This window comes from Coloeus monedula (assembly GCF_965178545.1).
Source record: "Coloeus monedula genome assembly, chromosome: 17".
Lineage (NCBI taxonomy): Eukaryota > Metazoa > Chordata > Aves > Passeriformes > Corvidae > Coloeus > Coloeus monedula.
Genome location: NC_138797.1, coordinates 837,849 through 859,324, shown reverse-complemented (window position 1 = coordinate 859,324; position 21,476 = coordinate 837,849). Strand labels below are relative to the sequence as shown.

Genomic DNA, 21,476 nt, shown 5'->3' with positions numbered 1-21,476 from the left:
TCCTCTGCCCCAAAGTGATGTCTGTGGGATGTTCACTTTGCTGGGTGTCCCAGTGAAGGAGGTTTCATAAAGCATCCCACCCTCCAGCAGCCTTCAGGCCTGGGAATTCTCTCTGGAAGTGGGAGAACTGTAGGTTTTCCCTAGCACAGCAAGGAATTAGGGAAGAAGCTTGGTACCCACGAGGCTGGAGGTGGGCTGGTTTGGGGCTGCTGCTGCAGAGCACAAGCCCTGACCCTGGGGGTCTCCCTGGAGATCACAGGTTCAGCCCTTCATATCTGACAATTTAGTTCCTTTTTCCTGTGTTAGTAGTGCCTACAAAATAGAAGCACTGGGACCAAGGAGAAGCTTTTCATTCATGGATCATCTCCCAGGTGAGAGAGCATCACCTGGGGCCTGGCAAGTCTCTGATGCCTCTGATCCCAGCATATGCCCATGGAGCTCCCACAGACCCTACCCAAGCCTTCCCAGCACTGGGAGCATCTCTGCCATGCACTATGCCCTCACCAGGGTTTGTAGTTTTGTCCCCCCTTTTGGATAAAGAATTGCTGGAATCTCATCCCTCCCTCCAGGGCAGGGAGATGGGCTGGCTCCAAGCAGCATTTTACAAACACAGCTTCACAAGGTGGGAGTGCCCCATGCTCCCACACCCCTGTCAGGGTGGTGACAAATAACCAAACCAAGGGGACAAACCCCCTCCCCATTTCTTACCCTCTCTGTCTCTTGCCCTCCGCAGCCAAGCCCCTGGGACCCTGGATCAGCTGATGTGGGGAGCATGGTCAGCACCTTGCCAAGTGTCTCAGCCCATCCCGACACAGGGGCCGAGCAGAACGAGCTTCAGCCCACCAGCTAATGCAGAAAATGATGCTCAAGCTGACTTTACATCATTTGAGAGCAATTTGGTTTCAAAAACAGGCTGCCCCACTGGAAGGGGCCCTGACTGACAAGGACAGCAAGGTGAGGAGGTGCAGTGCCCAAACCCACCTTCCCAAAGCCCCGGGCACAGCACGGCACTGGTCACGAGGGAGCCACACACAGCACAGGTCTGTCACACCCCTCAGGCTTTATACACCCCTTCAGCTTCCCGAATCCCTCAGATCTCAGGCTCTAAAGCCATAAAACAGCCAGGGAGGAGGAACAAAGTGGGGGTTCTTTCCTGAAAGGGGAGTGTGGGAGGAGAGGAAGAGATGCTTTTCCTCTGTGCTATGGCCCTGAATTGGGCTTGCTCAGGCTCAAGCCAGCCCAAATCCCAGCAGACCAGCGGGGGATGCTCACCCCAGCCCTGGGACCAGTGGCATGGTGGCTTTGAGGGGTTCAATGGCTGCTGGGGGGGGGGGGTCACAGCCAGGCTGGGGGGCCCAGTGGGTGAGCCTGTGGGTGGGAGACGTGATGGGAGGGAAGGGCTGGATGGGCACACAGTGATGGGAGTGTGTCCCCTCCAAGCGTGTCCTGATGGAGAGTGATGGTCCTGGGAGGTGTTTCCTGGGAGGAATCTGGGGCAGCAAGGGGGGACAAGGGGCAGGGGGTGTGCACAGGATGAGGCAGAAGGGGTGAGTGGCCCTGGGCTCTAATCGTCCTTGTCCTTGGCCCCGTGCTTCAGGATGCGGGTGAACTCCACGTAGTTGAAGTTGCCCTTTTTGTCGATGGGCGCCTCCCGGTACATCTCATCCACCTCCTCGTCGGTGAACCTGTCCCCCATGGTGGTCAGCAGCTCACGCAGGTGGTCCTCGTGGATGAAGCCTGCAAGGAGGGCAGGGGACGGCGTTGGCAGAGGGCAGGAGGAGGGCTGAGCACGGCCCCTTCCCCACCTGTCCCACAGACACCCCGCTCTGGAGCTGTTTGGGGACCGTTCCCGAGGGTTTGGCCAGCCCTCGGACTGGCTGCATGGCGGAGGGGCTGTGCTCTACCTGACGCCTCCTCGTCGAAGCAGGCGAAGGCGTTGCGGATCACGTCCTCGGGGTCGGTGCCGTTCAGCTTCTCCCCAAACATGGTGAGGAACATGGTGAAGTTGATGGGCCCCGGTGCCTCGCTCATCATCCCCTCCAGGTACTCGTCAGTGGGGTTCTTCCCTGCGGGACACAGGCAGGGGGTGGATGCAGGGCCCTGCTCCCCCAGCTCCCATCCCTGGGCTCAGCCCATGCAAACAGCTGGAAGGGCTTTTTTCCATTGCAAATTGATCTGCTGGTTCTTGTTCACCCACCCCATGAACATGGATTTTCTGCAGTGCCCAGTGCTCTCCCCTCAGCACCTCTCCCAATGCTTTCATCCACACCTGGGAACAAGCTCTGCCTCGGGGGAGGTGCAGTTATTAATTTGCAGTTATTGGAATGAAACCAATGGCTTTTCCTTCCCCTGGCAGCTCCGAGGAGAGGGGCAGCAATCTCCTCACACAAGCCTCATGCTGCTGATGTCCCTGGCACTGCTCCCACCACAGGTGCACCGGGGATGGTTTAGCTGCTCTGCTGAGGTCTGTGCCCCCAGCGCCGGCCCCTCTCTGCTCCCAGAGCTCTGGCTCACCAGGAGGAGCGAGATCCCTCCCATGGTCGAGCAGGACCTCCAGAACAGGTTTGGCTGCCAGGTCAATCATTGACAGACCTCCCAAAGCGCAGTGGAGGTACTGCCGGGAGTGGGAGGAGGGAGCCATGGTCTGCAGCAAAGGAGAATGGCTTGGGGCAGGGAGTGGGCACAGACCTGCAAGTCTCAACCAGTCCAGGTATCTCACCAGCACAGAGACCAACCTGTGTCACCCCAGCTGAGAGCAACAGGAGGACTTTGTTCCACAGGGGACAGCCCCAGTGACACTCTGGGGTGAGACTACTCGCACACTCCATGGCTGCAGCTGGTGGCTGCTCCCAGGGCAGAGCTTCTCCAGCCCTGAGGGTCTCTTCCCTTCTCCTGAGTGCGCCTGTGAGCAGCACACAGAGCTGCTGCCTGCCCTTGGATGCCTCACAAACACCCCTTCTGTGCTCAGCTGGTGGAGCAGAGAAATCCTCCCCCAGGCTTTGAGGCATCCCAGCACAGCCACTGTCCAGCACTGGGCATGGGCACGAGGTCACCCTGCAGCTCTCCTCGCTGCCGAGGTGCTCCTTGGGGGCAGAGGGGCCCATGGGGCATGAGGGCAGAGTGTCCTCACCGAGGGAAGCCAGCATGTCGTGCAGATCCTCCTTGTCGATGAAGCCATCACGGTTCTGGTCGATCATGTTGAAGGCCTCCTTGAACTCCTGGATCTGTGACTGGTCGAACATGGCGAAGACGTTGGAGGTGGCGCGCTGGGGGCGCTTTTTGGTGGTCTTGGCTTTGGCACGTTTGCTGGACATCTTGGTGGCTGGGGGGCTACCTGGGGGCAGGAGCATCAGGAGGCTGAGCTGGGGGGCCAGGGCAGGGACACACTGCCCCTGGCACCTCCAGTCCTGTGCCTCAGTTTCCCCAGCTGTCACACACTTCGGCAACACAGGGAGATGAGGTGGTCACAGGGTCAGACATGGGGACGGGCAGGACTTGAGCTCTGACGAGTTCCGTGGGCAGTCACGGAGCAGGCAGTGCTCACTGGCTCCCCTTCCCCAGGACTGTCCCCCAGGGGCTGCAGGCAGCCTCCAAACCCACTCACTGCCTGTCCTCTCTGCATGTCTGGGCACAGGGAGAGATGCTCAGCCCAGCACGGGGCTGGGTGCCAGTCCCGGGGACATGGGGATGGATGTCTCAACACTTCAGGCACTGTGGCCATGCCCCTCCAGCCTCCCCTTGCTCTGGCAGGCTCTCCCAGGCCCAGCCCAGCTGCCAGGTGGTGGGTCAGCCTCGCACCCTCCATGCTGTGGCACAGAAGCAGCCCCAGCACCCAGCAGCCAGCAGGGAGGGGTTATCTGCTCCAGGCACATTCCTCACATACCACTGCTTCCCATGCCCCTCCATCTGTCTGTCCATCCATCCATCCATCCCACCTCCCAGTGGGTCAAAGACCTCTTGCCGCTGCCCTCCCTGTCCAGGTGCCCCCCACCCTGCCTGGGGAGCCCATGGGAAGGGCCCCGAGGCAGAGGAGAGAGGGGACCACTGGCCTCAGCGGGCTGCAGAGCCGGGAGAGGAGCCAAGCAGCCCCAGGGCTACGGGGCACTGAGGATGGTGCTGACGAATGCCAGGAGAAGGGGGGCAGCAGTGGGACAGGCCCACCTTTGGGGACACAGCTGGGGCAGTGTGTGTCCCATGGGGAATGGCACAGGGACCACGCGGACCCCAAGCACCACCGAGGCAGGACGACAGCAGGAAAACCTGGTTGTTCCAAGGTGGGGATTCCTGTGCCCAGCCAGAACTGGGGCCCCCAGCAGGAAAAGGGCTGGAGCAGAGAGCCCACTCCCACCCCGGGATGGCATCCAGGCCCCCTCAGTCTCCGAGCAGGGGGTCGGTGGCATCCCCACGCTGGCAGAGTGGGGGTGCAGCCAGGGTTTGGGACACCCTGCTCCATGGGAGCTCAACATGCCCACCACGCTGCCTGACAGGAGGATGCTCAGGTTTCTCCCAGGGGAATCCTGCCAGGCTTAGCCCAGCAGGATGGCAGCAAAGCCCAGCTTGGCCTATGGGACAGGCTGGCCTGAGGTCAGCCCAGGGAAGGGACACTGCTCCGAGCCCTCGTGTTTGTGCCGCAGCCATTCCTCCCTCACACACAGCCCTGGGCCTCCTCCAGGCCAGCGCCCGGCTTGGGGAGCAGCTGCAGGGGCAATGGCAAATGAACGGGCCCTGAAGGGATTCTGTGGTGGAAGAGCAGAGTGTCAGTCCTGTGCTCTGTGTGCCCCGTGCCTGGTGGGCAGCAGGACCTCAGCTCCTCATCAGTGCCCTTGGGATGGAGCAATCCAGGAGCCACATCCTATCTCATGGACACACACCCCAGTGAGCTGCAGGCCAGGACTGTCCCTGCTGGGCTGGACACCCTGACTGGGCTGCTCTGGGATCTGCTTCCCAGCTGGGTCCTTAGTGCTGACCCCAGGGGGACCACGGGGTCTTGGGGAACATCCTCTGCTGCTGGCATGGACCAGAGCAGAGCAAACAGCCTTCAAAGAGCCTTCCCCTGCCCTCCCCACACCAGAACCACTCTCCAGGTCTCTCCTTCCCCTCCTGCTATCATTCTCTCAAGGGGTAGCAGAGGCAGAGGCTGGGGTAGGGGACCACCAGCCTGGTCCTCAGCCTGCTGTGGTCTCCAGATTCCCAGAGCTGGGCTGTGCTGGAAGGACATTCCAGGGGCATCACACAGTGCCAAATCACAGCCCAACACACCATGGTGACCAGCCAAGCTCAGAGGGGGCTGGGCACTCTTCCCACACCCTGAGAACGCTCTCATCCCACTGTGGGAGCACCCACCAAGTCCAAGCAAGGCCCTTCATCTGCAGGGGACATCCCCCATGTCCCCAGGAGTCCTCCCTCATCCCCCACATGCCCCCCATTCCAGGATGGAATCCACACCTCCCTCAGCTCCCTCCTTTGTGCCAAGCCCAGCACCTGACAGCAGCCACCAAATCCTCCCACATCCCCCGAACCCTCCATCCTTTCCCAGTCCCCAGGAAAGAGATGTTTGTCATCAGCCAGCCAAGGGGAGCAGCAGGACTGGGGAGCCCAGCTGTGCCCACACTGGGTGAGCAGGAGACCTCATCCCCCCAGTCCATCTCTGCCTGCTGCTTCCTCCAGCACCACAGAGCTCTTTGCAGCAGGTCAGCCCCGCTCTGCATGCCCTGCCAAGCAGCAGTGACACCCCAGGCAGCGTGTGCTGCTGACATCCCTCGGCTCAGTTCAACACCACAACTCCACCAGGCCGAGTCAGAGCCAGAAATAAAAGTTCTGCTGCTGGCCCATGCCACTGGGCTCAGCTTTCAAAGCACATCAAATTATTAGCAGAATTATTAGCAGAAGACTATAGAAATAAGCAGGAGTTTTGCTCTCACTGCATGAATTAATACTATCCAAATATTTACCCTGCCCTGACTGTGACCAGCAGCAGCATGGCTTGGCAGCCTCTCCACAGAGACAGTGCTCCTTAGCAGCATTAAGTACGATTTTGACAGCACATGGATCTGCAGTTTGATCCAGAATGTGCCCTGGAAAGATGCTCAGTCCCAAGGTCCAGCTCAGTCGTTTCACCTCTGCTGTTTGACAGCTGCCTTGGGCTGCCTGGGACTTGGGAAGAGATTTTTGGGTCAGTGTGGGGAAAGGTTCCTGTGCATGGATTCTGTGCATGGATTTTGTGCAGGGATCCGCAGCAAGACCTGATTCAGCTCAAGCAGTCCCTGCTCTGCACAAGGGCTTGATGGCCACGCTGCCCCGGTCCTCGAAGCCATGCTTTCTGGGATTCCCAGAAACCCAGCTCCCAGAGCACTGCAGGGAATGCCTGGCCATCCTGCCCTGCATGCTGGGGTGGACTTGGCTCAGACAAGTGGTGCAGCCACCAAACCTCCAGCTTCCTCCTCAGCAAGAGGGAGACTCACGGACACCGGTCCTGCTGCTGGCACCGCCCGCTGAAAGGCCCATCCCAGCACTGCTCCAGCCCAGGAACTGTGGATCCTGGGCAGCAGAGCCAAGGAGGTCAGTGCTGGGTGACACTGTGACAGTCACACACTGATCTGGTCCCCAGCTCACCAGCTGCCCTCATTCCCTTGTCCTTCTGCCACTGCTCCTGCCAAAACAATCTCCCAGCCTTCTGCAGTGGAGGCAAAATGATCTCCCACTGGGCTTGTGCCTCCCCCACCTGAGAGCCAGACCCAAGGGACCATGGGGCTGACCTAAAGAGTTCATAAATTAGTAAATAGTTTAGTTTGAAAGAGGAAAGGACCCACTGTTATCAGAAATATAAACTGCCATGTGTTTCCTCCTTGGTAAAAACCAAGCAAGCAACTCCTTCCTGGTGCTGCTTCCTGGCTGTGCTGGGGAGGGTGGGACAAGCCAAAGGGACATGGCAGTGCTGCCAGGGCAGCCCCAGCCCCGTCCTTCTCCCTCCTGCCTGCTTCCACCCCCCCCTGCAGCTCCTCCTGTGCTGCTCCAGCTCACTCTCCCAGCGGGAGCTCACTGCTGGGCTGAGGGGGCTGCGACAGGATGGGTGGCACGAAGGAGGAGTGGCAGGCAGGGGACAGGGCAGCTCCTCTGGCACAGGCAGCAGCCTATCCCCGTCCCCGAGGTGTTCACATGTATCCAGCAGCTATGATCTCCCGGGATATGCTACCAAGGGTTTCCCAAGGGTGGCTCCTCAGAAGCTGCTCCAGCAGGAGCCACCTCTGGAAGTGCTGACGAGGCTGCAGTGGGGCTGCCCTGCCATCCCTGGCACAGCCGGGCAGGGACATCTGCTCCAGCAGCTCCTCCACCAGACCCTGGCAGCGAGGGGCACGATGTACGTCTGCTGGATGCTTTGGGCCAGGGAGGGAAAGAGCGATTCCAACAGCCTGGGCTGTCCCGAGGGATATTCCTGCAGGGCAAACATTGGCTCCTCATGGGGACTGTGGTTAAACCTCTGCCCAGAGCCACTTCCCAGAGTGAGCTGTGAGTACCAGCGAGCATGAAGCAGCCACGTTCACTGGTGGGCAAGCACTGGCCCCCCACCACACGCGGCCACCCGGCAGCCCCGCACAGGCAGCAGGTCCCACCCCTCCTCCAGGGTGGCACTAGGGCCAGCAGGGTGAGGTGGCACAGGAGGCTGCAGGGCAGTGCAGCAGCCGGGACATCGTTCCACCCGCAAAGCTCTGCCATCCACAGGCTCCTCTCCCAGCCCCAGGGCTGCTCCGCAGCACGGGGTGTCACGCTGGAGGAGGGAGCAGGGAGCAGCTCACCTTCCCTGCTTCATTTGTTGTTAAACCATCCCTTTCCTCCAGCACAGCCCTGCTCAGGATGCCCGCGGGATGTGGCACTGCTCAGCTTCACCAACGCGGGTTTCTGGTGCCAGGGGAGCCCCACTGCCAGCCAGAGGCACCGGGAGCTGCGGGAGGAGCAGCCCACTCGGCACTGCAGGAATGGAGGCGGCTGCCCTTCTGCTCCTTTTATGGCCTTATTGGAGATGGGAAAGGGAGCCTGGAGGTGAGAGGAAAGCAGAACCCGAGCCCTGGGCTGTGTCTCCAGTCCAGCAACAGCCACCAGCACAGATGCCAGGGAGGAAGGAGCAGGGCAGCATCAGGCAGCCAGAGCAAAGTGTGCAGCGACCCCGGGGACGCAGAGTTCATCCCAGCCCTCCCCCAGCTTCCACCGGACACTGGGGACCTGGCCAGGCCCACGCACAGCTGCGGGGCTGCAAGCTCAGCAGATGGTTTCTGGACTAGATGCTTCCCACCAAGTTTAGGAGACAAGGACCTCACCATATGACCCACGCAAACCCTTCCAAAGCACAAGTTCTGCAGCCTTCCACGAGGAGCCCTGGCACAGACACCCTCGGTGTGCCAAGCACCCAGCACCTTCCGATGCCCGGGGAGGCTGGGACATGGACCACCGGCACAAGGTCTTCATGGCCTCGGGCAATCAGCATAACGTGCCCTGGCCGGGGTTTGCTGTTTTCCCAGGGGAATTAAGGGGCTCACCTCGGCGGGGGAATGTGGCCGCAGCGCCTCGGAGGGGGGAGGTGACCGCAAACTCCTCCTACAAACGCAAAGAGCCTGCCAGGGAGAGAGGAAAAGAATTCCAGCGACTGAAGGAACCCGACCATCTTTGGTCAGCAGCGGTGGTTGTTGACACTTGCGGATGTTCCACTCCAAAGAATTCAGCTCCGGCCACCGCCTTCTCCTACACATCCATGTTTTAGAGCTTCCCTGGCTTTTATCACAGTCGAAACATTTTGTACCAAAAGGGCACGCTGGGAGGGAAGCCAAGAGGACCTCAAGTTTTCATGGGAAAGACTAAACAAAACACAACATCCCTCTGTGCTTAAGGCTGAAGGAAATGAGCTAAATAAAGTTTTTCTGCCTTACAGAAGTTTATTGCCTGAAGTTGCTCCCAGGTCACCGGGGAGATATCTGAAGTATCACGCATGCATCTGGATCTTGGCTGTGGTCATCAGCAAAAGGACTTGGAGCAAAAGCAGATGTTCCAGACTGGAACAGTCTGAAAGATCAGGAGGTGGGTGAAGCTACGGGCAGCAGGATTCTCTCCTGCAGCTCTGCGCTCCCGGGGAAGCCAGGATGTCCCAGCTCCAAGGCACTGCAGACAGTTACCCACAGCTTGGCTCAGGAGCAATCCTCGCCTGCCCTTACCGGGACATTCCTGCTGGGCCTGGCAAGAGGCTGCCCGAGTACAGGATGCCCGGCAGGGCACGCCGGGCATCCGCCTGCCACCTCGCCCCGTCCCCAGGCCTGACCCCGGCACCGGCACTGGCACCAGCACCGCAGAGGTGGAGCGACGGTGGGGCTGCCTCCCTCTGCTCCCCGAGGCAGCCGGGCCAACTCCCCCTGCTCTCCCGGGACGGTCGGGGCTGTTCGCCCTGCTCCCCTCGGCTCCATCCCTCCCGCTCCATCCCTCCCGGGCCGCCCGTGTCCCCCCGCGGCCGCTCGTTCCCGTCCCGGGGCGGGTCCCTGCGGCGCCGCCTCACCTGTCCCGGAGCGGGGAGCTGCGGGAGCTGCGGGAGCTGCGGGCTCTGCGGGCTCTGCGGGAGCTGCGGGAGCTGCGGGCTCTGCGGGACGCGGCTCCGCGGGGCGGGCGGGCTCAGGGTCCCGGCCCGCCCCGGCCCGGCCCGGCCCGGCCCGGCCCATACAAGGCAGAAGAATGCGGCGGGGCCGGGGCGGCGGGGCCGGGGCGGCGGGACGGCCTTATATAGACGTAAGGAGCGGCCCACGCGTGCCCCCCGTCCCGCGGGGGATGCGCAGCGCCCGGCGGCACCGGGGATGCCGCGCCCTGCGGAGCCGCGGGCACCCGCGGGTGACGCTGCCGGGGACACGCGGGCCGTGGTTCACCCTGAGCTCCCCGGAGCAGCTCTGGCTGCGGCGCGGCAGGTCCCGGCTGGCAGGCATGGGGCTGCTGGAGGACCAGGGCCCCTGGGGTTCCGTGGAGAGGCCAGAGAGTGTCCACAGGCTGCACCACGGGTGGCCTCTGTCAATGGTCCCTGTGGCCACGCAAAGGGAACAGTGGCTGGAAGGGTCAAGCAGCCCCTCAAAGGGCCTCTAAAAAGTGGCCTGGAGCAGAGAACAGCTGGGGAACTGCCCCGTTCCCAAGCAGGGATTCAAAGCCTGGAGAAACAGGGCTGGGGAGCTCCTAGCCTTCACCTGAGGCAGCACACATGCTGGTCCTGGAACACCTCTCCAGGGCAGCAGGTCTTGCTCACATTTCCTTCCCATCAGCAGTCCTGAGCCTCATCACAGTCCTGCAGGCACCAAGAGGAGCTCCTGGTCCTGTGGGATCCCCCTTGGGAGGGTGATGCCCCTCCAGACATCATCCCAGAGGAGATTTGTCTTTGTTTTGTGGGGTCCCACAACACTGGGGGCTGAATTCAGCCTGCAGAGGAGCAGGAAGGTGGGAGAGGGAGACACCAGGCACACTTCTGAGAGGGAGTGTTCTGGGGACCCAACCCTGAGTGGGCAGCCAGAGCAGGACTGCTCTGCTTAAGCATTCCCAGGAGCTCCATCGCTGCCCATGGAGATGGAACTTGAGGGTGAGGACCAGACCCCGATCAGAGGTGCTGAGGGGACAGCATGGAGCACACAGGCTGCACTTGCAGCAACACAGATGAAGAACAGAAATGAGCAGTGACACAAACTAATCTTCAGCTGCCATTCTCCTGCAGGGCATCACTGCAAACAACAGCTAAAAAGCAAAAAAAATCCTGTTTCAACCCTGACATGGAAGCAGTGGCCGTGCCCTCTGGCAGCCTGGCCAGACCCTGCCCAGGGCACAGAGTTTGTTCCCACTGGCTCAGAAGACCATTGACCTGCTCTGCCAAGAGTCTGCCCAACTTGGGGACATCCTACCCATGTCCCTGTGCTGCTTGGATGAAATGTGCCGGGGCATTGCCTCCTCTGGGGAGCTACAGAGGTTCCTGACCCTTCACTGGAAGCAGGCGTCCTGCCTGCAGCCCCTCCAAAGGCCAGGCTGTGGGATCAGAAGCCAGCAAAATGCAGGAATAGAGTTGAAAATGCTGCTGGATGCTATGCCAGGGCAGAGGCAAGTCAGGGAAAGCACAGAACCTTTGTCATGCCCGTAAGCTGGACAGGGGGACCCCAGAAGGTTTGTCTTTTTAATAAAAAATATAAGAAAAGAGAGAAAAAAAGACAAAAAAAAAAAACAAACAAAAAAAAAAAAAAAAAAAAAACAAACAAAAAAACAAAACCAAACACCAAAACAAACCACAAAACAAAACCAAAAATCTACCAGGAGTCAGCCAGCCCGAGCTGCCACCCCGTGGCTGGTCCCAGAGTTTTCCGTGCTGGAGAAGCCCAGCCTCAGCAGGGTCCAGGTGTTCCCAGGAGCCCAGCAGGAGCCCAGGAGCCACCTCCAGCCTCTCCGGGGTGGCTGCTGTCCGTCACTGAGCCCTGCTTTCTCGCCACTGGGCAAGTGTCCAGCCTGACCCCTGCAAGGGGAGCTGGTGAAGAGGGGCTGTAGGCACGTGGCAGCTCCTCACAGCCGTCCCTTGAGCCCCATCCAGCCCTGCCTGCCTTCCCCTGCCTGTGCCAGGGCTGCCCACGTTATCCTCGTGTCTGCCAACACACATCCCTTACCAGCGGCCTGTTTGTACCCTCTGGCACCTCTCCTGCCTCCCTCTTTCAAGCCCAATTTTAATTTGCTTCTCTCTCTCTGTGGATCAGGCAATGGAAATGGAGTAAAGTAAGCCATTTTTTTAAGAGTAGGAATTTTAGGTCAGTTCTCTGACCAAGTGTCTTCATCACCATGCAAGCGTTTCCAGCCCTGTGACTGTTTCCACTCTCCCCAAGCACCAGAGGAGTGTCCTGGGAGCAGGGCTGGAGCCAGGACATGTCTGGCCTGGCCCTGCCCTGGTGTGGGGGTCAGAGGCAAAGGCTCTGCCAGAGACACAGCGATGACCCTGCACTGCATGTCCCCTTCCTGGTCATGCCACGTGGGTCCCTTGGCTTGGACCAGCCTCTGGCTTCTGGCAAATGCCCAAGGGGCTGGAGGTGATCAGGGGCCTGATGGCCTTGCAGGAGCAGGGCAAGATACTTGTTAAGTCCATAAGTATCTTGCATAATCTGTATTTAAATTACATGGCCCTGGCTGGAAGTGATCAGAGGTCTGGGACAGGGAGTCCTCTGCCTGTTTCCTCCTCTGTGCTGACCCCACACAGGGTCAGCCTGCACCCATGGGCTCCAGGTCCTGCTGGCAGCAAAGCAGCTGCTGCTGGAGCATTTGGAGCTGCAGTCAGGCTCTGGAGATGCTCAGCATGTCGTGCTTACAGATCTGTGAGACAAAAAGAAATGCAGGACCTCGGGCCTGGGGTTTATTACTGGGGAAAAAGGAACTGTGAAGCTCACGGTGTGCCAGTGCCAGGGGGATGTGCACAGCAAGGGAGGAAGGAAGGGCTTCACACAGGGCACCTGGGCAGGACTCAGCTCCACTGGCACCGGTGAGGATCCCCACAGGATCCACGGCTCCCAGCAGTGCCTGGAGTGGCCCCAGCACTGCCAAGCTCAGCTGCCCAAGGGCACCTGGAATATTGTCAGTAAGGCCCCTCTCTGCACACATAATCACACGCTGAGGAGGGTAACAGAGAGTGAGACCCAGCCATACACCCTGCCCACGCCATGCAGGAGTCGTTCCCATGAGGAGGGCAACTGGTTTGAGTACCACTGCTGCTGGAAGGCAAGAATATAAAAAAGAGTCAAATCTTTAGCAGTGCACATGTGATAACTCTATCCACAGCCCCCATATGTTCAGCGGCTCTAAGGGGGGATGAATCACCAGGTAAGAAGCTGCACAACCGCGAGTATTCTGAGGACTCCCAACCCTCCGGCCCTATGGCCCCAGGAAGCAACTGTGGAGCCTCCAGAGCCTGGCTGTGAACCGAGATCCCCACGTGGCGGCCGTGTTTGCAGGCTCAGTGCCACCGCAGGGGTGCGAAGGGCTGTCCCCTCTGCCACCCAGTAACACTGCGACTGCTGTCCGGCCCTTTCGCTGGGGAGTGGCATGGAGTGGCACGGAACGGCCCGGCCCGGCCCGGCCCGGCCCGGCCCGGCCCGGCCCGGCACGGCACGGCACGGCCCGGCCCGGCACGGCACGGCACGGCACGGCACGGCACGGCACGGCACGGCACGGCACGGCACGGCACGGCCCGGCACGGCCTGGCCTCTCCCCTCCTCCCCGCCCCGCCCCGTCTTGGCCCCTCTCGCCCGCCGTAGGGCGGCGGCCCCGCGCCAGTCACGTGTCCCGGAGGCGCGCGGCGATTGGCGGCGCGCGGGCGGGGCCGGTTCCGGCCGGGCGGGCGGATCGCGGCGCAGGATCGCGGTGCGGGATCCCGGCGGGGCGGGATGAGCGGCGGGCGGCGCCGGGACGAGCCGCCGCACCCGCAGCACCACGCGGTGGCCAACGGCGGCGCGGCCGGGCGCGGCTCCGTGTGGGGCAAAGCGCTGCGTAGCGACTCCGCCTGGCACGACAAGGTGGGACCGGGGCGGTGGCACCGGAGGGGGGCCTGAGTTGCGGGCTCGGGGAGGGGCCGGGACCCGCCCGGTGCGGCGGCTCCGTCCCGCGGGGGTGCCGGAGGAGCCGTCGTCTCTGAGAGCGGGTGAAGCCCCCGCGGGGACCCGGCGGGCTGAGCCGGTGCCGCGCCCGGGCCGTGCCGCGGCTGTGGCGGAGCTCGGCGGTGCCCGGTGCCCGCAGCGCCGTGAGCGGCGGGGTGTCTGGGGGGGTGAATGCTCCTGTTCCGAGCATTCCGCCGCCCCACCGAGAACCGGGGCCGTGTTTCCGCGTCCCCCGTGCCCGCACGTGGCCCGGCCGGTGCCCCGGGTGCCGCAGCACGCCCAGCTCTTCGGGCGTGGAGCCAAGGCAAACACAGGGTTAAAACACCTCAGTTACTTCTGGCTTGTGGTTTAAAACTCTTTTTGGATCAAATAAAAATTGCCCTTGTATAGTTCAAGGAGAAATAGAATCCAGTTGCCGAAGTTTTCCCGTGTGCTGCAGTGCTCCTGCTCAGTGCTTCTCCCTGCTGCCGCCTCCCAGCAGCACAGCCGCCAGCTGCCCGGAGCTCCCGCTGGAGCGCGGCTCCTGCCGGCTCCCTGGCACGGCCTGGGCACACAGCGCGTGTTCCAGGGCCTCTGCTCCCTGGCTTTGGCTGGGCCTTTTGGCGTGGGGAAGGCGCACGCTCTGTTTCCTTGGGGGACAGGCAGGAATCTGTGTCACTTTTTCCTTACCTGTTGCTCCCCGAACTGGTGGGGCTCGTGTGGCCTTGCCCCCTCACCTCTGGCAGATGGAGCTGGAATTTCAGTCAGCAGGGGAGCAGGGACAGCTGTGCCAATGTTTTGACACAGTAGGATGTGAATGGAAGGCTGAGCTGCCTGACAAGCGCAGTGACCAGCAGAAATGTCTGTATCTGACGTGGATCCACATCTTCCACACGGAGCGGAACAGCTGGCACATCCCACAGGCTTAGGTGGGATCACAAGGGCTTTGGTGTTTGGGGGAATGCTGGGACAATCCCAGTCCTGGGGAGGCTGAGGAAAGAGACGTCAGCTGAAGTGAATCTTACTGAAGTGTGAGCCAGCACTGCTGGGCTGCAGCAGCTGCAGGAGTGTGGGGCCTTGGACTAAAAGGAATGAGCACACCCCTGCTGCTCGGGAAGCACAGCAGTTCTCGTGGTGTGAGTGAGGTATGGCTGTGCTTTGGAGCTGCCCTGAGTGCTCTTGGGGGCAGGAGGGCCTGGGGCAGAGTGAGTGGAACAGTCTTAAAGCATAAACAGTTCCTTAAACTTTTATTCCAGGGGATTATAATTGCACCTTTAGTAAATAAGGGGACTAGAGACTTGTTTGCCAATGCAGTTGGCCCGTCAGAGGACAAAGCTGTGTGTTTAATGTGGAAGCTGAGAAGTCCAGGGTGCGTGATGCCCTAAGCTGCTTTATCTGTTCTGAGTGCAGTATTTTATACTCTGAGTGGGGATCCAAGTATGCTGAATTTTCACCTGTTAATTGTGTGGTGCTTTAATAAATGCCAATGTTTTTCTTGTGCTTTATCTCCTCAGGACGAGTTTTTAGATGTGATCTACTGGTTCCGGCAGATCATTGCGGTTATTTTGGGAATCATCTGGGGAGTAGTTCCACTGAAGGGATTCGTGGGAATAGCAGTGTAAGGTTTATTTCCTTTTCTGTCTCGTGTACTTTCCCACATTTGGCCTGGCCTGGGAGCCTGTTTGAGGCTGTACTGTGAACAGTGGGCTGGCTAAAGGCAGGCTCTGCCTGCTCTGGGTCTCACAGCCAGCATTGCATTCCAGACTGTTGGTTGCCATGAAATTCATCCAAATCATAACATGTCCATCAGTTTCTTTCTCCTCAGCCTGATTGATACTTTTTAAAATTATTATTTGTTTTGTTGTTAAAAAGGGCAATGGCAGAAGAAGGGAACTAGAGTTTCAGTTACCTGGTATGTGTGTCCTGCGTGTGTGGGAAGGGCTGGGAGCAGGGTTCCTGGTGTGATTACCCAGGAAGGATCCATGGGGGAAGGTGTGCACCTCCTGGGCTTTGAGCCAGGAGCCCTGCTCAGACAGGAGGTTCTATCAGCAAACAAGAGGGGCAGCTGCTCCGTGAAAGAAAAGGTTTGCTCAGAACATGAGAGGCCGCAGGTGCCAAGCAGGCAGAGTGGCCCTGGCAGAGTGGCACCGGCAGCACTCCTGGCTTCCTGACGTGGCTCTTTCAGCCAGTCAGGGCTGAAGTGGGGAAGGCAGTGCCTGGAAGGGGGTGTGTGCATTGAATCCCCACAAGACATGTGAGCTGGGTCACCTCCCCAGAGGTGTCTGAAGGCTGCAGTGAGTTATGAACTGAAAATCTGTTTGGCCCTGCCTGGAACAGGGACAGCAGAGGTGGGGACACAGCCCTGCTCTCTGGACACCGGCTCTGGGAAGGTGCTGGATCTGCTCTGGGAGTCTCTGTTTGCAAATGTCTCTGCCTAGCCAAGGTCTCAATAGCCTGCAGGGGCTCTTTCAACAAGTGACTGAGCTGCCTGGGAAGCATTGCAGGAAAAGAATTTCTCTTTGCTTCCTGTCTGCTGATGAAGGATATTTCACTGTATGGTATGTGGGGTACCTGCAGCCTGTGCCACTGAATGATGGTTCCTAACCTCTTCCCTGCAGATTCTGCCTGATCAATGCTGGTGTTCTGTACCTCTACTTCAGCAGCTTCCAGCAGATAGATGAGGAGGAGTATGGTGGGACGTGGGAGCTGACGAAGGAGGGATTCATGACATCTTTTGCACTGTTTCTGGTAATACCTCTTGCTTTCTTTAAGTTGATCTGTGTATTGTGTTGGTGCACTTTCTGAAGACCTGGAAGGAGAGCAGGTGAAGTGGTGAGAGAAGACAGATTGTGTTAACACCATTGAATAAGTGGCAGTGATTGGGAAAGAAAATCCCAAAATCTGATGGCTGCTGCCTGTGAAATACAGTGCTGACACCTGGGGTTTCTCTGTAGGAAAGGATGCATCAACCACTCCCATCCACTGTCCCAGATATCCTGGAGTTCCATCCCATCTCGAACTAGTTACACCTGGACTGGTGTTTTGGGTGTCTTTGTTTTTCCCTTACTCCCCTCCCCCAAGTCTCTGATCACAGCACTTGATTTGCTGGTGCTTCTAAATCCCTGGAGGAGCTGTGGTGGGATTTTAATGTGGAAAGGCTGGGCGCCCCAGGCAGCAGATAAATTGAATGCCACCATTCGTGGCACGTGGTGATCCTAAGATCTCTCCAGGACCACCTCAAAGCTGGAATTCAGTCCCCAGTCCCCTAGTGAGAGCAAGGCCCGAGGCTCTTTGCTGTGTCTGAGCCCTCTCCAGAGGGATCCAAATAACCTTCCCTTCCTTTCCTTCCCACAGGTTGTTTGGATAATCTTCTATACTGCCATCCACTATGATTGACACAGTCTGCAGCATTTGCCTGTCAAATCAGTCGTCAATAAATAGAGAAGGTTCTAATAAATCCTAGTCTTTAGTGGACTGGTGGGAAAGTGGGGAAGTCAAACCAGCTCTCCTCTGTACCAGTGGTCTGGGTAGCCTGGAGGAGCCCCAACTCTTCTGCTGGAGAAGCCTGTCTCCATTTTATACACCTGTGAATTATTGGAACTATTAAAAAGCCATTGGAATTTTTGGAAGTGATTCAAGACTGTTCAAATTTGGAACTTCCTGTGACTAGCCAGTAACTCTATCAAACTCCTGTGTGCTGAAGGTTGAATTCTGTTAATTTAATGTATGTATGCCCTTCTGTTCGAAATCTGTCATTAAACCCTGACTTGTCTTCCATGGTTGTCCTTTAGACAAACAGTGTTTCAAAAGCAGTTGTAGATACGTGGGCAGAAGGCCCAGCAGCACCCAGGACATGAGCTGGTGGCCGTCCTTAGCATGTTTTTGTAGTAACCAGATCTGATTTGATTAAACACTGTGTTGTTACCATTTCTAATATTTTTTTGTTTTACTTGCAAATCAGTTGTCGATCAGAATTTTTAAATGCTTTTTGCCCAAGACAAATTTTTAAGTGATTTTGCTAGGAAGAATTGCTCCATTTGGTGAACCAAGATGTATTCAGGAGGCTTAGAAGCTCCACTGCACTCTGCCAGCCTGACTATGAAGTTGCCATCACATACCTCAGAGCTTTGTAGTCTCGAAGGAGTCATTCTGGATCTACCCTGTTAAATGTTAGCGTTTCAGTTTGGTTTTAAGCTCTTGAATTCAACTGCTCCTTGTTCATAAATGCAGGAGACTAAAACACAATCGAGGCAGCTATTATCTTAAATGCAGAAGTACCAATTTGCAAATTGGGCAGAGTACACAACCTCTGGTCTGGGAGGTGCTTGATCACTTCATAGCTCAGTCCCTCCTTAGCCATGCCCTTTTGGTGCATCAGTGGGGAGTCTCTGCTTTAAGATATTTTTTAAAAACGTGTCTTTCAGAAATAGTTCTTGGGAAACACGCACAGTCCTTGTTATTGTCAGAGGACCTTGTAGTCTTGTTGCCATATGGCCCTTGCTTCTCTAAACAGCTCAGGCACCCAGAAAGAGTCCTGACCTACTGCTGCCTTATAGTGAGGGGTTGATAGTTTAGTGTGCTCTTGCTGCAAGCCTGCATTGCCTCCTCACTGGTGGAAGTGCCACAGCCTGGCTCTCACTGGGAGTGCAAAGCCAGGGATCTCAATCTCCAAGTGCTGAGCCAGAGCGAGCCTCCGTTTTTACCAGGGAAAATCTGTCTGTTCTTGGTGGAAGAAACAGCCCTGGTTATTTTAGGTCCTTGGGATGCCAAGGGATGAGTGCAATAGCAGACAGCTTCTGCTACTTGTGAGTGGCCAATTTAAGTAAATTATCTCAAATAAAAACTTCTTTATTTTCTCTTCCCTATCCCCAAACTTGCTCAAACTTTTAGTCTGCTACTTTCTTTTCCTCTCCTATCAGCTGAAATCAGTAACTTCCCATGAGAATTGCACAGCCTGCTAGTTCTAGGTCACCCTTTCCTGCTGGCATCTGTCTGCATCTTAGCTGCTCACAGCCATCAGTAAAACCATTGTATACTTGAAATGCTCCAATAAATGTTGCCTGAATAATCCACTGTGCAACTTCTGTGTCCTCTGGTCTTTGATGTTTTGTAAAATGGTAGGAGTGTGGGATTCCTTTCAGAGTTGGATATTTTGGTAAAGTTTTTGGGATTCTCAGGTCTCTTGTGCTGCACTTGGACAAGAGGCCAGAAGCAGTTGCAGTGGTAGCTAATGCTTAGATCCATGCTTCAGCTAAGCAGGCTAAGCCGAGTGTTGCCTGTTCAAGCTGTTCTGCTCCTTTAGTGACTGTCCCTGCCCTGTGCCGCTGCTCATTCTGGAGTGCTCAGGTGTGTCCTGGAGCAGGACTTGGAGCACTGCTGTACCACATGCAGAGAGAGTGCAGAGCTGCTTCCCTGCCCCTTTGCTCTGTTCCTTGCTTCCCTGTGCTCCCACCAGCTCACTTCCTTGGACAGTTCGGTGCAGTTCTAGTGGCTGGAAGCTGAACCTGAGCCGAGGGGGATTCTCTGTTGAGGAGAATCATGACCATGAACAGACATTGGCCTCTCGATCTCTTCAAGGCTCCTTGTAAAGAATTTACTGATTGCTGTTGCTCAGCTGCAGGTTTTTATCTCTTCAGGTTCTTGTTTTAAGGGGTGCCTCAGGGGCTAGGAGCTGGTATCCCCTGTGCTGGTCAGCAACAGAACTAAGGCTTTGGTGTCTGCTCACAAAGGAAGGAGTTAATTTTAAGAAGCTCAAGGGAATGTGGCAGCCAGGAGATGGGAGCCAAGCATCCTGCAAACGATGAGAACTGTAAATACGGTGGGGGGGGGGCGTGCAGAGATTTGGTCTAGCAGAGAGCATGGTTTGGTGCTGGGAGGACAGGAGAGCAGTGGCTGACAGGAGCAGGGAACGCTCTGGGAGGGCAGGGCTTGGGCAGCACCCCTGCCCTCACAGTTCTGCCCTGGTGCAACAAGCTTGCTCTGCTCTCTCCACTCCTTGGTGGGAAAGAGCCAATGGCTGGAGGGGGTCGGTGCTACCATAGAGCCTCAGCTCGGGGAGAAAAAGGTCCTTCCTGCACTGGAGAGCTGGGCTGTGGGAGCCCCAGCTGTCGGGATACAGTTCCAGCAGGAGCTGTATCCTTACGGAGCTCACACGAGGGTGCAGAGAGGAGGCTGCACTGCCCACAGTGGAGCTCCCTGCAGAACATCACCTTGGCTTTCAGCAAAGAGCAGCCAGTCCCTGGCAGGAAGGAGAGAGGTATCCCCTGGCCTAGCCTTGCTGAGAGGCGAGCAGCAAGTGTTTTGTGGGGTGGAAATGGTAAAGGAGTTTCTGGTGGTCCCTGGGCTCCAGGCACAGGATGTGCTACAACTAATGCAAGTTACTGTGGGTGTTAAAGGGAGAAAACTGGGGTGGGTGCCAAGGACTGTTGGAGGGTGGCTGTGCCCCCAGGCATCTCAAGTCCTGCCAATCCCAGCTGTCAGAGCCCAGCCAGACCTGCCACTGGCACCGAGCAGTGCCTGTTGGGGTGGCAGCACCCCCTAAGGAGTCTCTGTCCCCTTCAAGGGGTGTCACCATCTCTGCAGTTCCCCAGCTCGATTTCCAAGCTTTCAGCTGCCCACAGTTGTCCCAAAGCTTGTAACATTCAAATAAACTTCTTTTATAAACCAATTAAACTAGATAAACCAATTAAACCTCAGCCAACATTTGAATACAGATTCATGCTATGAAACAGAATTGGAACTACCTGACTTGACTGTAAGAATTCTCAAAATCTTAGAAGGGTATCTGGAATGCACAATCCCTACACGATGAGCTGAGGGCTCTCAGCCTCGAGGAGCTTCCTGCTGACCCCTGCTGACCTGCAGCTCTCAGGAGCAACTCCACTGCCCCCAGCGTGGCTCCTTCTAGAGCCTCGTGGGATCTGATCTAATGGGACAGAGTCACATTAACCCTCCCTGACCAGGGCTCTGACCTTCTGCCCCACCACAGCCACAGGGGCTGGTCAGGCTGGAGCCAGCCGTGACATGACCAAGGGGTGGCAGGTCACAGGGGCTGAGGTGGCTGCTCCTGCCACAGCCAGTTGGTTTGGGTTTGTCATAAACACCACAGAGGCAGAGGCTGGGTTGGTGGGTTGATCCTCTGCCAGGCAGTGGGTGGAAGAGGATGCAGTGTGGACATAGCTCCTGGCCCTGGAGAAGATGCAGTGATGGGGAAGAGACCCCTCCAGCTGCTGGGGATGGGAAGACTGGAGAGATGCCTGAAAGTGGAGCAGGCTGAGACTGGCTTGCAAAACCCAAACTATTCTACTCCTACTCCTACTCCTATCCCTATTCCTATTTATTTATTTACTATAGCTGGCAATGGCCATGACGCCCTCAGGCTGCTGAAGGCACAACCAAAACCTTGCCAGTGCCACAGCAAAGGAAGATTTACAAGTCCCTGCGTTGAGGAACACCGAGCCAGTGGAGCTGCTCACGCAGGGGATTAGCTGGCTCATTGGAGGATGAGAAAGTAGGACACATACCTGTCAGGTGACCTCCCCAGAGCCAAACAGCCCAGCACTCCGCATGCTCTGCCTCCCAAAACAACAGATGTCCAGGATACATAGGGGCAGTAGATGGATTCTTCAGATCTGGCAGCCAGAGAACCAAGTGTATGTGCCAAGTCAAGAGAGAGCCCAGTGTTGTTGCAGGGATAAGGAATTTTCACCATTTTTTTGGACCATGATAAGAAACAACATCTTCCATCTTCCATCTTCCAGTTATTTTACTGGTGGTTTTTAGGTCAGTCTCTGAAAGAAGTGTAGTGGGAAAAAATAAATGTTTCAGCCAGTTTGATCTCAGAAACATCCATGTAAACCAACTCACCCCCAA

General features: G+C 57.5%; 2 protein-coding genes across 3 annotated transcripts; one reads left to right on the top strand and one right to left on the bottom strand.

The window, feature by feature from the left end:
* Nucleotides 1-875: 875 nt before the first annotated feature.
* On the bottom strand, nt 876-9,644 carry MYL9 (myosin light chain 9). Of its 2 annotated transcripts, XM_082292777.1 has the most exons (5): nt 9,536-9,644; nt 8,532-8,606; nt 3,131-3,334; nt 1,905-2,066; nt 876-1,737 (listed from the first exon to the last, which is right to left on the bottom strand). In XM_082292777.1, the coding sequence occupies exons 3-5, from the start codon at nt 3,312-3,314 to the stop codon at nt 1,565-1,567; spliced, it is 519 nt and encodes a 172-aa protein (XP_082148903.1). In that variant the 5' UTR covers nt 3,315-3,334; nt 8,532-8,606; nt 9,536-9,644; the 3' UTR covers nt 876-1,564. The 2 variants fall into 2 exon arrangements, with proteins under 2 accessions (XP_082148903.1, XP_082148904.1); XM_082292778.1 differs by lacking the exon at nt 8,532-8,606 and having other exon boundaries at nt 9,536-9,618.
* Nucleotides 9,645-13,353: 3,709 nt separating this feature from the next.
* Nucleotides 13,354-18,661, top strand: RAB5IF (RAB5 interacting factor). Its single transcript, XM_082292731.1, has 4 exons — nt 13,354-13,544; nt 15,119-15,222; nt 16,223-16,352; nt 16,959-18,661. The coding sequence occupies exons 1-4, from the start codon at nt 13,416-13,418 to the stop codon at nt 16,998-17,000; spliced, it is 405 nt and encodes a 134-aa protein (XP_082148857.1). The 5' UTR covers nt 13,354-13,415; the 3' UTR covers nt 17,001-18,661.
* Nucleotides 18,662-21,476: the final 2,815 nt, after the last annotated feature.